At 44.1% G+C, this 12,803-nt stretch overlaps 3 protein-coding genes across 6 annotated transcripts; 1 reads left to right on the top strand and 2 right to left on the bottom strand.

The window, feature by feature from the left end:
• Window positions 1-75: 75 nt before the first annotated feature.
• On the bottom strand, window positions 76-6,240 carry unk (unk zinc finger). Of its 3 annotated transcripts, none has more exons than XM_028407826.1 (15): window positions 6,004-6,240; window positions 5,333-5,542; window positions 4,325-4,501; window positions 4,122-4,252; window positions 3,908-4,043; window positions 3,702-3,819; window positions 3,533-3,617; window positions 3,140-3,444; window positions 2,981-3,046; window positions 2,716-2,899; window positions 2,532-2,633; window positions 2,243-2,428; window positions 1,989-2,170; window positions 1,617-1,877; window positions 76-1,506 (listed from the first exon to the last, which is right to left on the bottom strand). In XM_028407826.1, exons 1-15 carry the CDS (start codon window positions 6,150-6,152, stop codon window positions 1,351-1,353), a joined length of 2,448 nt encoding a protein of 815 aa, XP_028263627.1. In that variant the 5' UTR covers window positions 6,153-6,240; the 3' UTR covers window positions 76-1,350. The 3 variants fall into 3 exon arrangements, with proteins under 3 accessions (XP_028263627.1, XP_028263626.1, XP_028263628.1); XM_028407825.1 differs by having other exon boundaries at window positions 76-1,509; XM_028407827.1 differs by lacking the exon at window positions 76-1,506 and having other exon boundaries at window positions 1,718-1,877; window positions 1,985-2,170.
• Window positions 6,241-6,541: 301 nt separating this feature from the next.
• Window positions 6,542-8,582, top strand: LOC114437241 (histone H3.3). Its single transcript, XM_028407811.1, has 4 exons — window positions 6,542-6,683; window positions 7,431-7,568; window positions 7,651-7,804; window positions 7,895-8,582. Exons 2-4 carry the CDS (start codon window positions 7,441-7,443, stop codon window positions 8,021-8,023), a joined length of 411 nt encoding a protein of 136 aa, XP_028263612.1. The 5' UTR covers window positions 6,542-6,683; window positions 7,431-7,440; the 3' UTR covers window positions 8,024-8,582.
• An 86-nt stretch (window positions 8,583-8,668) lies between these two features.
• LOC114437601 (uncharacterized) lies at window positions 8,669-11,960 on the bottom strand. Of its 2 annotated transcripts, none has more exons than XM_028408399.1 (17): window positions 11,837-11,960; window positions 11,590-11,737; window positions 11,323-11,430; window positions 11,163-11,238; window positions 10,914-11,070; window positions 10,780-10,825; window positions 10,632-10,690; window positions 10,517-10,552; window positions 10,381-10,433; window positions 10,147-10,279; window positions 9,642-9,856; window positions 9,509-9,554; window positions 9,365-9,430; window positions 9,213-9,272; window positions 9,057-9,142; window positions 8,795-8,889; window positions 8,669-8,720 (listed from the first exon to the last, which is right to left on the bottom strand). In XM_028408399.1, the coding sequence occupies exons 2-17, from the start codon at window positions 11,624-11,626 to the stop codon at window positions 8,686-8,688; spliced, it is 1,308 nt and encodes a 435-aa protein (XP_028264200.1). In that variant the 5' UTR covers window positions 11,627-11,737; window positions 11,837-11,960; the 3' UTR covers window positions 8,669-8,685. The 2 variants fall into 2 exon arrangements, with proteins under 2 accessions (XP_028264200.1, XP_028264201.1); XM_028408400.1 differs by having other exon boundaries at window positions 11,590-11,768; window positions 11,837-11,921.
• Window positions 11,961-12,803: the final 843 nt, after the last annotated feature.

The following is a 12,803-nucleotide window of genomic DNA, read 5'->3' on the forward strand; positions in this document are numbered from 1 at the left end:
CATGAGTTGTGTGTGGACAGTATGCCGAGCAAGAAGACCGTCACAGTGATCATGAACACTTTCACACCTGCATTTGAACCTCACACAGCTCTTCATATCTGTATGCTTCCTGATGTTTTGTCTAATCAGTGCAAAGAGATAAGTATGACATCACTTAACTATGTGTGTGTGTGTGTGTGTGTATATTTATATATATTAGACTACAGTTGACATGATGAAATGTCAAAGATTACTACAAATGTAAAAAAAAAAAAAAAAAAAAGTTTGGCTGAGTAATCTGTCCCACATTGATTTTTTTTTTTTTTAAAGATTGCAATAGGGCCGCTTTGAACAAAAATATGTACGTTTAAGTAAACATGGAAAGTAAAAATTAAAAATATGTAATTTCAAAGACTACACATGAATGTTTGCCTCGACTGCTGACGTGCTTTCCTCTTCCAGTTCCATGTAGAATACTAGAGAAAACCTGAGTGCTTTAAACAGAGGCCATCTGTTGTAAATGTAAAGAAATATTACTCTTTTTTTTAAATATTTTTTACTATTGAACATTATTTGACAAATTTAATTTTCTAAAAAAAAAAGGAAAACATTAAAAAAATCTAAATGAAAGAACAATTTTGATATAATCTAAGTGCTACCAGCAGACGGCCTTTTTTTTTGGCTGTAGCCATGTACGATCATTGCCCTTTAAGTGTTTTTAGTCAGACCTGTTGGTTTTGTTAAGATGGCTCGAAAAAAAATCATTAAAAGAGCTGCTGTGTCATCCATCCATCTGATTCGGAGGTCTTTGCTGACTCCTTGAATTGGATATTAGAACAGCTAAATGTTCAAGCTTGTATATGAAATACTTGTAGTGCCAAAAATCTTGGGACGATAAAATGACAGTGGAGACACTTACACCTCAGCAAATCACCCTGAAACTATCCAGATGGATGGATAACACTCCAGAGAGTATGTCTGCTTTAGATTATGCTTTGAGAATACAGGATTTATATCTATGCGGATAAATGTTTAAGTTAGAGAAGAAATAACAGCAGGCCAGTAGAGCAGAGAGGTAAAGAACAGTGTTTCTGGTCAAAAGCGATAACTAGTAAAAAGGTACTGTGTTCCATGGGTAACATTATTAATCCTAAATTCCTCATTAAGAGCTTTGACTTAGTGGCTGCTGCTCACTAAGCTGGTCATTTATCAGTAAACATCATCTTAAAAGTACACAACCAGATCAGTGCTAATGCTGTTATCACAAAGAGATCTCCGTGTAACGCGCTGCCAGGACGCAGAGGCTGGTATCTGTAGAATCAGGACTGACTGGTTTGGAATCTGCTGCGGTGGTCCAACGGAGAAGCAAGGTCAAGAGAGCTGCTGCTCCAGGGTCTGTTCTGGGCAGAGCGGGCACTCTGTGGAGGTGGAGCAGCTCTCGCACTGTAGTCCGTGGCTGCAGGGCAGCGACACCGAGCCCTGCTCCCCACACGTCACGCAACACTGTCTCTGTTTCCTGTACACCACCTGCTCCAACACACACACAAGGGAAACCTTAGAGAAAAGCATTATGGGAACACAGCAACCAGCAGGCCCAGGGATCGTCACAGAGACACACATGTGACTTGTAGTCTTACTTGTTCCACGGCGTGTAAACAGCTACAGAGCTGAGCCTGTAAACTGAGGACCGACTCTAGCGGCAATCGGTGTAGCAGCTGGAGTTGGTGCAGTGCAAGATGGGGATTGTCTCCGTTCCTTAAGCTCTCCAGCGCCTCCTGCAGGAGAGAAACCTGTCTCTGCGCGTCCTCCTCTGCCTGCCTGGCTCGCTCTGCTTCCATGGCTAAACGTGCCGCATGGGCACGAGACTCCTCTGCGTCTGCTTTAAGAGCTGCCCACGACTGCAAATAGAAATAAGAACTATTATTTGTTACCCTCTTAAACTTGACTTGTCATTACACTAACACAACCATTCCACACACACACACACACATACCCCACTACCTACCTACCTGAGCTGTGTGTCGCCAGCTGTGACCCCACTGCTTTAAAGCCCTGTGTGCTTCCTCCAGCTCCTGTTTGAGCCTGTTAGTCTCTGCACAGGGCACAGAAGGCAGCAGGGTAGGGGGTGTACCAGGTGAACCCTGGCCTGAAGGAAAGTGCTCCCATATATTAGTGCTCATTCCATTAAGACCTACAAAGAGAGGAGTAAATATTAGAAAACCACAACATCCATCTATGACATCTTTAATGTAATCCGACAAACCTAAAGAACTATGAGATGGTCCGAGGAAGGTGCTCTCCGATTGGCCAGGTTGTGATAGATGAGTGGAGAAGAACGGCGAAGCATGCGGCCTCACTGGGGGTGATGGTGAAGGGGAGCTAAAAGGAGCGGAGCTGCTGAAAGACCCTGGGATGTTGACTGGAGCGGAACTCTGAAGCTGGCTACCTCCTGTAAAAAGAAAAAGAAAAAAACAATCAGCGGAACTATTTTCATAGATATGTGCACACTACCAGGTGCTCATGTACACGATGTGACATCATATGTGAAATACCCAGCATCACTCCCACACTGGGCAGACCAGAGCTGCTCTCCAGGCTTCTCTCCAATGCTGACACACCAAAATCATTCAGGTCAAGGTCATCCAGGGCCGACTCTGTGACACAAATGTGACACAATTTCCCTCTCAGATTTAAATTTGACTACATAAATGCCGAGCTTTGTGTGTCCTTACTTACCAACAACTGACTCTACAGTCTCACTGGTGGGGTAGAAGGGCAGAGCGTTAGCATTCATGCCCGAGGCGATGCTGGATCCGTGAGGACCGAGGGGGGCGGGGCTGGGTGGTGTGGCAGCCAGACTGGAGGGGATGCTGGAGGACAGACTCAAAGGGCTGCCGACCGGCAGAAACACAGACAGGTCCTGAAGAAGACAAAATGCATGCTGTGATATTTTATTGTTCGTAGAACAAAAAAAAGCGTGTTCATGGTGTTGTGATTTTACCTGCTTAATTTGTGTTGGTGCAAATTCTCTGTTTCGCTGCTCAAGAGCAAAACTTCTCTGCTTAGCCTGAAACCATGAAGATGAAACATTACTACACTAAAAAAATCATTGTTATTAATGTCCTAATGTTCCCCCCTTTAGTGCACTTATCCTCCTTACCTGGTCTTCCCGCTCAAACCCAGGCGCCCGGCCATACCCTCCCTCTCCTGCCCACGGAGACAGAGGCTCTGCTGCACCAACCATGTCCTCACACAAAGACAAAACACTACCCAGCAGCCCCTGCTCTGCCACACATGACCCTACAGAGGGGGAGAAGGGGTCTGGCACGGAACAAGGCACAGGCCCCATGTTGTGACTACTGGGACTTGACGATGGAGCCTCCTGGACAGGAAGAGGGTCTGGAGGTCTAGGAGGTGGAGGGGAGCTGGGGTTGGGGAACGATGGCTCCTCGGGACCAAAGGGCTCTAGATGAGGTTTAAAAACCATAAAAATGACAAAATGAATCATTAAATACTTGTAAGTGAGTGTAGAGCTGCTGTTGTGGGGACTTACTTTCAACATGGGCAAAGGCACAGAAGGGCCCTCTAGGACAGCTGCCACACTGCTGCATGTCATTACACTTGGTGGATTTATAGATCTATGAGGAGATAAAACACATTTATATTTATCACTGCTTTTACCTGGAGTGGTCTCTGTACGATCTCGGTGGAAACAGACCCACCTCTGGATGGAACTGCTGTTCTGTTCTCGTGTGGCAGTACTGACATCCCTCTGCTCCCTCACATTTACTGGGATCTCCCCATTCTTCACTCTGTTTCACAGCTGGACACGGCAACGCTCTGTAGCGACAACAATCCGGATCTAGTTAAAACTAGACACACTGTTATACACACATTTCATCTCCGTTCACGCCATGATAGACCAGACCTGTATTTGTGCTTGTGCGGGCTGCGCCTCCTGTCTTTGCTGTTATGGTAATATGGACAGGCATACCCTTGGCGACACAGGCGAGGTGGCTTCTTACAGAGCTCCGTCTTGTAGTGGGACAGCACGTAGTTGTTATCTGAGGAGATACAGAGCGATATGAAGCAAAGGTGCCTCTTTGGTCTTCATATTTCAGATCTCACCGGTAACACCTCACCTTGCCAGCGTGGCTCCTCACTCAGAATCTTCTCTATCAGGGCTGTACTCGCTGCCTGTCCTGACTGTCCGTCTCCTCCACCTCCTTCCGAGGCCCCTGAGCCTCCTTGCGACTCCATCACTTGCACCTCTCTGTAAAAAACACAACGTGTAAGGACATACATAACAGATTTTTCTTTTTAAAAAAGATTTAATTTTGCCCACCGGATATCATAAACAGGGCTCCGCAGGTCATGCGATCCGTGAGCGAAGGCACAGTGGGATCCATTTTTGCTGCAGTGGCCTTTTGAATCTGTTTCATGGATACATGATCCGGTCTTATAGTAACGGAGATGGTATCTGCGCTCTGTGTCGCCTGCTGTTCGATGTAAAAATGGGCACCTGGAACAAAGAATGAAATCACATTCAAAATATTAAGACAAGCTTTTTTAAACAATTGTTATACATTTGGGCAGAACAAATTTGTCAACACCATTATTTCTACATAAAAGATATCTACACTTTAATTTAATCTATCTGAAAGACTATTTTTTATATTTTACAAAATAAATTAGGATCACAAGCCATTAAACTGTAATGTTTGAAAGATGAGAATGTATTTTTGTGTTTACTGTCCCTCTGACTTAAGAAATATCTCCTCTGACTAAGAAATATACATCTAATGTTAAGAAGCCCTCAACACGTTTGCATAATGGCAGCAATTGACCGTTCTGAGTCTGAAAAGAACAGTCTAATGGTACACTTAGCACGCCACAAAGTCGTTCATTAGCATGTTTTAAAGTTATCCCAGCGGCATTCTGAAATCACCTTCTGGCCTTTGTATTTACATTTTCTTTGTCTGTAAATGTCTGATGTTAAAACCACAACAGCTCTGCACGTTTCAGTGGAAGAAAGTCCTACAGAGGGATTTAATAGGTGCTAAAGCTTGCTGTGAAGATCATGCTTCACATATTCTTCACAAGAAGGTGTGTGTCTCACCCAAATGTTTGTAACTGGACAGGGATGACGGTTTGGATATGAACAGGTTTTAACCTTCTATGACTTAAGTGGCCGATAAAAACAATCCTGAAATCTGAACCTTATCACACAAGAAATCTCACTGCATTACGAGAGACTCACACAACTGCACAAACTCCAACAAAGTCTTGTTGATTCTGAGGTATGAGGTATGTAAACATGTTGGGATGCGCCAAAAGCCTCAGTTTCACTCACTCATCTCCATCAGGGCATGTTCCTGTCCCCTCATCATATTTAGTACAGTAAACATCTGGGCTGTAGTTAAAGGTGCCGTCCCGTCTGCGGATGGGTCTGCGGCGCCGCTGGTTCAGGAAATGCCAGTGGAAGCAGGAAAAAGGCCGGTGCTGTGTACATTTGTGTTGTACGAACAAGGGGCACTGTTCAGTTCTGAACTCCTTCAAATATCTGAGGGAAGAGAAGCAACAACAAAGACAGAAACATATATAATATCACTGCCTCCTTACATGAACGATGATATATTCATATTAACCTGTAATGCTTTCACTATGTCTGCTTGTTATGATGTTACTCCCAAAGACCCATATCTGCCTAATCTGAACCTAGCTCCTATTGTGATGACAAACATAAGCGTTTAGTATGATGTAGCTAAACAAGAATAATATATACTAAACACTACACACACATCAACACAACCTAAATGTTGTCTTTAAGAAAGTGAGTAACGTTAGGCCTCTTTATCAATTCCTGCTTCGGTTACCACGCATATCATCACTTAGCAGGCTTGGTTCTGTCATTTTAAACAAAGTTACAAAAACATTTTTCGAACTACTTTTTAGCTACGGCTGGTGTTTACGCTTACACGTGAGGTTGTGTACACTAGCGATTCCAGCTAACTAGCTACGTACGTGTAATGTTGAGGTTTCTCGGGCTGTGCGTTCAGCACAGTTGCGGGAGATGTCGACCCCCCTGCGGGCGAAGACGAAGAGGACGAAGAGGGTCCCCCGGTAGTCGTCGCTGCCGAAGATGATGGGGGCTGTGCGTGTGTTTTAGACATTTTACCCGTTTGAAGCCTAACAACAAGAAGATTGTTTTTAGCTTACTGGCTAGCTATTCTCGTTAGCTTCGAAATCCGCATTCTACGACGATGTGAGCCTGCGCAAAACAAGGGGAAGTACTAGTAGCAAAAAAGGGGACAACTACACACAACTTGGAATTATGGGATATGAAGTCCATTCCTAACGTCCTTTATAATTGTGTAAATCACAACATTCTGCTGAAATGTGAATATATATAATATGATATAGCTGCATATATCATGTTTTTAGACAGCAGAAACAGAAGACAATCAAACAATAATTGAGTTATCGTCCATGTTACGTGTCCGCTAATCCTATTGGCTTTGCGGCATGTCAATTATGATGGGAAAGCCAATGAGAGTGTAGTATTCTTCTACAACAGTGACGTCACGACAAAGTATTAATAGTCGGCCTCGTTCGTTCCATAGACAAAATCGCCTTCGTTCGGTCGGTGATCGTCGTTGGATTGTCATTTGCGGCTTTTATTGCATTAACAGACGCCCTCAAAGGTAACGAGATTGCCTCATTTTGTTTATTTTGTGCCGGGTTAACTGTTGTCGAGTGCTGTGTCGATATTATGTTTGTGTTTATAGGGATTTGTGAGGCTAACGTGTCGAGTTGCTAACAGTGGGGCTAGCTATAAATAGAACAATGGAGGCTAAAAGACGTTTATCGTTTAGCGTCACTGCCTTATATAATACTATAGACGTCAAACGAACCAAATTCTGTTTGAAGCAGGGGAAAGCGGGTGATGTCTGATATTAATTACAACATGTTTATTGGCTACGGTTTTTTATGTGTAGGCTTCTAGTGTTTGGCGGACTCGGGTGGCAATGTCGTTCGGGATGAAACTGAAAATGGCGAAGTCGAAAAAGAAAAGCCTGACTGGCCGGGCTGGTTTGAGCGCCGAGTGTTTTGACGCCATTGTCTCTTATTTGGAGTCGGCCTCAGACGAGGGAGCTAGCTTAAACTGTAGCATAAAAGTCACGAAGTTTTTTATAGTGCATGTTATGATTGAACAATCTGCGTCATATTTATATAATGACCAGCTTTGCTCGTAGATGGGTGTAGTGTTGTTACTAATGAGAAGCCGTCGCCTCCCAGTAGTAACAGCCTTGGGGGAGGGGAGCTGTGTTTTCAGCTAGCTACACGTTAGCATGTTAGCTTCGCATCTATATGACTGTCTATGCGACTGATCCAAATTCATGCACACGATGAACGCAAATTTAATATTAATGTTGTTGTCGCTTTTATAGTTAGTACGAGATGGCCCGTACCAAGCAGACTGCCCGTAAATCTACTGGAGGAAAGGCGCCAAGGAAGCAGCTGGCTACCAAGGCAGCTAGGAAGAGTGCACCGTCCACTGGAGGCGTGAAGAAGCCTCATCGTTACAGGTTTGTCAATAACCATGAGCCCTGCTTTAAACCTGTCACTATATTTGCAGCTTGTTTGATGTCGTTTTGTTTTGTTTTCTAGGCCTGGAACTGTCGCTCTGAGGGAGATTCGTCGTTACCAGAAGTCCACTGAGCTGCTTATCCGCAAGCTGCCCTTCCAGCGCCTGGTGAGAGAAATCGCCCAGGATTTCAAGACTGATCTGCGCTTCCAGAGCGCTGCGATTGGTGCCCTTCAGGTAAATGTGTATGAACATATGCAGACTAGCAATGACGGAGCCATTTGAGCAACACTTCACTCTCCTGAACTTTTTTCTTCCTTTCAACAGGAGGCCAGTGAAGCTTACCTGGTGGGTCTGTTTGAGGACACCAACCTGTGCGCCATCCACGCAAAACGTGTCACCATCATGCCCAAAGACATCCAGCTGGCCCGTAGGATAAGGGGAGAGAGGGCTTAAGTGGTTGTCATTGTCACCACAAATGCTCCTATTTATCATACTTAACCATTTTGTGGACATTTTTATCCTTTTTTTTAAATTTCTTTTGAATTTTGTATTTTTAGAGATGCGTCAACCATTCCACAAACCTGAGTACACTTAGGGTAGCAGCGGGAGTATCTATCTACCTATTTATCCATCATGGGTCATACTAGATGTATCATTACTGCACCACTCACTCAGTTTTTGTGGGTGTCGGGGCTCCTTCTGGGGGATGGAGTGGTCTTTTTGAAACGAGGATGATTTCTTCACATCTTCCATGAGAGAGCCAAAGTTTATTTACCCACCCACCTACCACTACCACACAATGCCAGCATGTCGTGCTCATAGGCCTCACTGCAGTGTCAGGGTATTGGCTTGATCCTCTGTGCTCGGTGAAGAGGCACACTGCAGATCCCTCTGTATTTTTCTGGACAGCTTTTTACATGTTTTTCCAACATAAAATCTTGGCAGCTACATTTAATACTATTTATGAAATGTTGTCACATGTCTTTCTATTAAAGGTCTTTATGGGTAGAAACATGTGTTCTGTGGTGTTAATATTCCGACACTTGATTCAGTGTGTTTTCACTACACGTCTTTATTTACAAAGTGTAAATGAGTCGACCTCCGCTGGTGATTTGTCATACAAACCACTCGGTGTGCTTGAACCCAGTAGCTGTGAACGAACATGAAAACTATTATGATACAGAAAAGGTTAACTGATTATTTATTGTTGCAGTTGTGCCATACCGATCCGACAGACGATGTCCTCGCACTCCTTGATGGTGCTGGCTCGGAGCGCCACACAGCAGAATCCTGTTGTCTGTGGGGTTTCTGGGGAGTCTCTGTGAACAGAGCCAATCATGTGCTTAGATGACATCTGTGTCCAGCCAATGACAACAGAGCTGATTATTGCATCACCACATCCTGTCTTCAGAGGGGTGTGACCTAAATCCTCTCTTTAACACTGCAACATCAACACTGGCTGTGTCTAGAGTGTGTAAATACTTACGCCACACAGAATGCAAATATTGTGTAGTCCGGTTGAGCATATCTCCCTACACATGAAATCTCAGGATAGTGATGCTCAAACAGCTCCTGAGGACACATGAGAAAATTAGGATGTTTTGTTTTTGTTTGCGGCTTTAATCCTGGCGACTTTACTTACCTGTTTACTGTTTCTTTCCGTGCACGTTAAATGTGTTTCCTTCATATCTAAAAGCACCTCCTGTGGGACAAATTACAGTGATTGAGACACAGAACAGAAGCAAACATCCACAAGGATCGGTGTGGCCTCAGGCAGAGGAGTGCTTTCATTACCTTGCTGGGCAGGTTTTTCTGCAACACCTGTGGAATTGCATGCTGCAGCACCTCCTTCCCTCCAAACTAAAAGAAAAACAGCATTTATAGGACACAACGGTATAAACAATGATTCAATACAACTATATACAAACGGCTATTTACCAATCCAATGTTTGCTTTCCCCAGGTACTGCACAATGTACACAATCCTGTTGAGGAGAAGTTAGTATCTGTCATCATGTGGGTGGCTAGAATCCTTCATTGTGAGGCATCAGTGTGTACTTCATATCACTTGCCTGCCCTCTTTGAGACACTGTGACGGAGGAGGCTTTTGCTCTGTGCTGGTCGTTTGTTGTGAGGGAGCAGGACCAAGCTGCAGAGCTGGGTTCTCCACCTGCAGGGCCCGCAGGGGTTTTATAAGGGGCCGATACACCGTTCCATCCTGGGCTCTCCACCTTAAAACACGGATGGAAAGAGGGCTGCCTTTAAACCGGGAGAGGACCACTCCAGCCTGGACAAAAAGGATAGTGTATACGTTAAAAGTGAGGTTAATGCAGGCTTCCATTTTGGATTAGGGTTTAGCCTTATAAATGCGGCTATGTTTACCATGTTAACAAGCTGCCCACACCCATGCAAGTGTTTGCAGTTACACCGGCAGATTAGGGTGCAGCTACAGTGGAAAATACATAATGTCACAGCCTGTCAGGTATTCATTAACAAGACAGAAAGGAAACAACAGCACCCTGAACCTAAATATCAACATAAGACTTATAATGCAAGATGTATAAATCCTATACTCACCTGTCCATTTTTGGAATTCCTCAATGATGTCCCATTAATCTCATCAATGATGTCACCTGGAGAGATGAATTTGTCCACGTCAGCCTGACTGCCGGGTGTCAGTTCAATGACAAAGACGCGCCCGCTGAGATACCTGACAACCGCCATGCATAGATGATGCAGATGGTGGCAGTTATGCAACTTGTTTTGTTTTTTTTTATGCAGAAAAAAATGTCTTTTTGTAAAAATACAAACCTTAACACCATCCCTACCTCCCGACAAGGCACGACTTCATACATCTCACACACCTAAAAAACATCCAGAAAGACAATATCCATCAATACAGCTCCTACAATTCTGTGAGATGTGTAACATGAATCTCTTTTCTTACTGGTAGGAGCCAGCTCTCGTCTAAAAAACTGCAGTTCTATATGAAGAAAGCAGAAATGTGTATTAGTGAAATGGATCTATGATGCGTTTTCTTAGCATATAGGACAAGCTCTGACCTCCATGTCAAGTTTGAAGTCCATTTGAGAAAGGACGAGCAGCAGCGACATAAACGGCTCTGGGGAAAGGAAGAACAGGTGTTGATGTTGGATGCAAGATAATCAGGTGCTGCTGATAAGAATTTCCTCCTTTCGTGCAAGCCCTCACCAACAAATTCCTCATTCCTGAGTATGGATAAAGTCGAGCTGTACCACTGGAAGGGTGACAAGAAAATATGTCAACCAATGCATGTGTACATGTAAGTAATTTACAAACAGAGGAGTCATATTGTGCTGTCTGACCTCCAGGACTCTGGGTGTGTGCAGCAGATGTGTGAAGAACTGCGGCAGGACCTTGCGGCTGAGGGCCAGCCTGAGCAGGTACCGTCCTCGGCCCTGAGCCGAGAGCAGCTTCCTGCAAACTCTGGTCTGCTCAACCGCCAGGGACAGAGCAGAGAGCCTACATACACACACACAGGGGGACGGCAGTCCTTAGATCTCCAGTACAGACATGTAAACATGCTCCCTATCAATCCATCAGGGTGCTGTTACCTGCCACAGGCATCTTGCTGGGGAAGCTGTTCAAAACACTGCCAGTAATCTCTGTGTACCAGACTGAGGACCGGCTCTGGAGAAGAAGCAAAACACACAAATGACACTCCGACATTCATCAATGATGATCAGAAAAATATGACTCAAAAACTGAACTGACGTTGGAGCCCCTTCCTGAGGACCAGTTCCAGGAGCTCACAGCAGGAGGCGAGGTGAGGGTTGGAGTCTGTCACCACCTCCCCATCTGACTGCAGGTTCAGGACGCACACTGGAGGGAATGCAGATGACACACACCTGTGATCCATGTTATCACAGAGGCACAAGTTGTGGCTGATGCTTTTAATGGAAAGCTTCTGAGACGCGATGCAATCAGCCGCCTGTACAGCGGAGCCATCATGATGAGGCATCATCTGGTATTGATGCTTACCTTTCAGAGTGCCGAGGAGAGGGTCCTTGGGTGCCATGTTGAGCTTCCAGCTGTGATCAGATGCTGTCTTTGATATGAGACGCACCAGCCTCCTGTCATTCACACTTCCGTGTATAACATACCGAGACACCTTCCCATTCCACAGTAACTACAGATACACAGAGAGAGAGGGTGGAGAGCTGGATCAGACACTGCGTGGTTAAACCTTAAAACAGAACACCTCATGGGTATAAGCAGCCGGAACCACCTGTCACGATTTTAAAAAAAAAAGTGCTACCGGACGATCTTTGTGAATAATATCAGCTTCAAATTGCGGTTACACCACCCTCCACTTCAAAAACACGTCCAAACGAGCCTCCACGTTGTTTTGCTGTGCGCATTTAGACTGTGTATTACGGTAGGAGCAACAGATTTCAAAATAAAAGACAAGTTGTCAAAACACCGTGTCAATATAATAATAAATAATTAAGAATAAAAATGGCCATTTAATTCTGCATAACAATACCAGCCCACTCATCTCGTAATACTTTCAAAATATAAGCCCTGTTAAATGTTATATATCGACTTTACATTCAGATTTAAATGAATAGAAAATCCCTCTGTTCTCACAGAGCACTAACCCACCTCATAATGTATCTTATGGCTTTCCTCAGTTAGAATTTCAAAATAAAAGACAAGTTGTCAAAGCACCGTGTCAATATGTCAATAATAAATAATTAAGAATACAAAAATGGCCATTTAATTCTGCATAACAATACCAGCCCACTCATCTGGTAATACTTTCAAAATAAAAGCCCTGTCAAATGTTATATTGTGAGTTTACATTCAGATTTAAATGAATAGAAAATCCCTCTGTTCTCACAGAGCACTAACCCACCTCATAATGTATCTTATGGCTTTCCTCAGTTATAATTTCAAAATAAAAGCCCCGTGAAATCACATTTAAACCTCTTTTTACAGACACTTTTTATTGTTTTGGGTTAGGTGGAGTGGGAGTGTCATGTCTGCAGACTTTAAATTGGCCCTTTTCATTGTATGATGTCATAAGCTTCCAGGAAGGAAGTGGTCCATTGAAAAGGAATCAGAGTTTTGCGCCCCCCCACCCCCAACATAACATCAATAGCGGGCTTTACCACAACCTCACATAATAAAATAATAATCAGTTTAAACTCCACAGACTGGTAAAAACACTAAGAAGTGTTTCCATCCGTGCA

Source organism: Parambassis ranga, chromosome 6 (genome assembly GCF_900634625.1).
Source record: "Parambassis ranga chromosome 6, fParRan2.1, whole genome shotgun sequence".
In the NCBI taxonomy this organism is placed as follows: domain Eukaryota; kingdom Metazoa; phylum Chordata; class Actinopteri; family Ambassidae; genus Parambassis; species Parambassis ranga.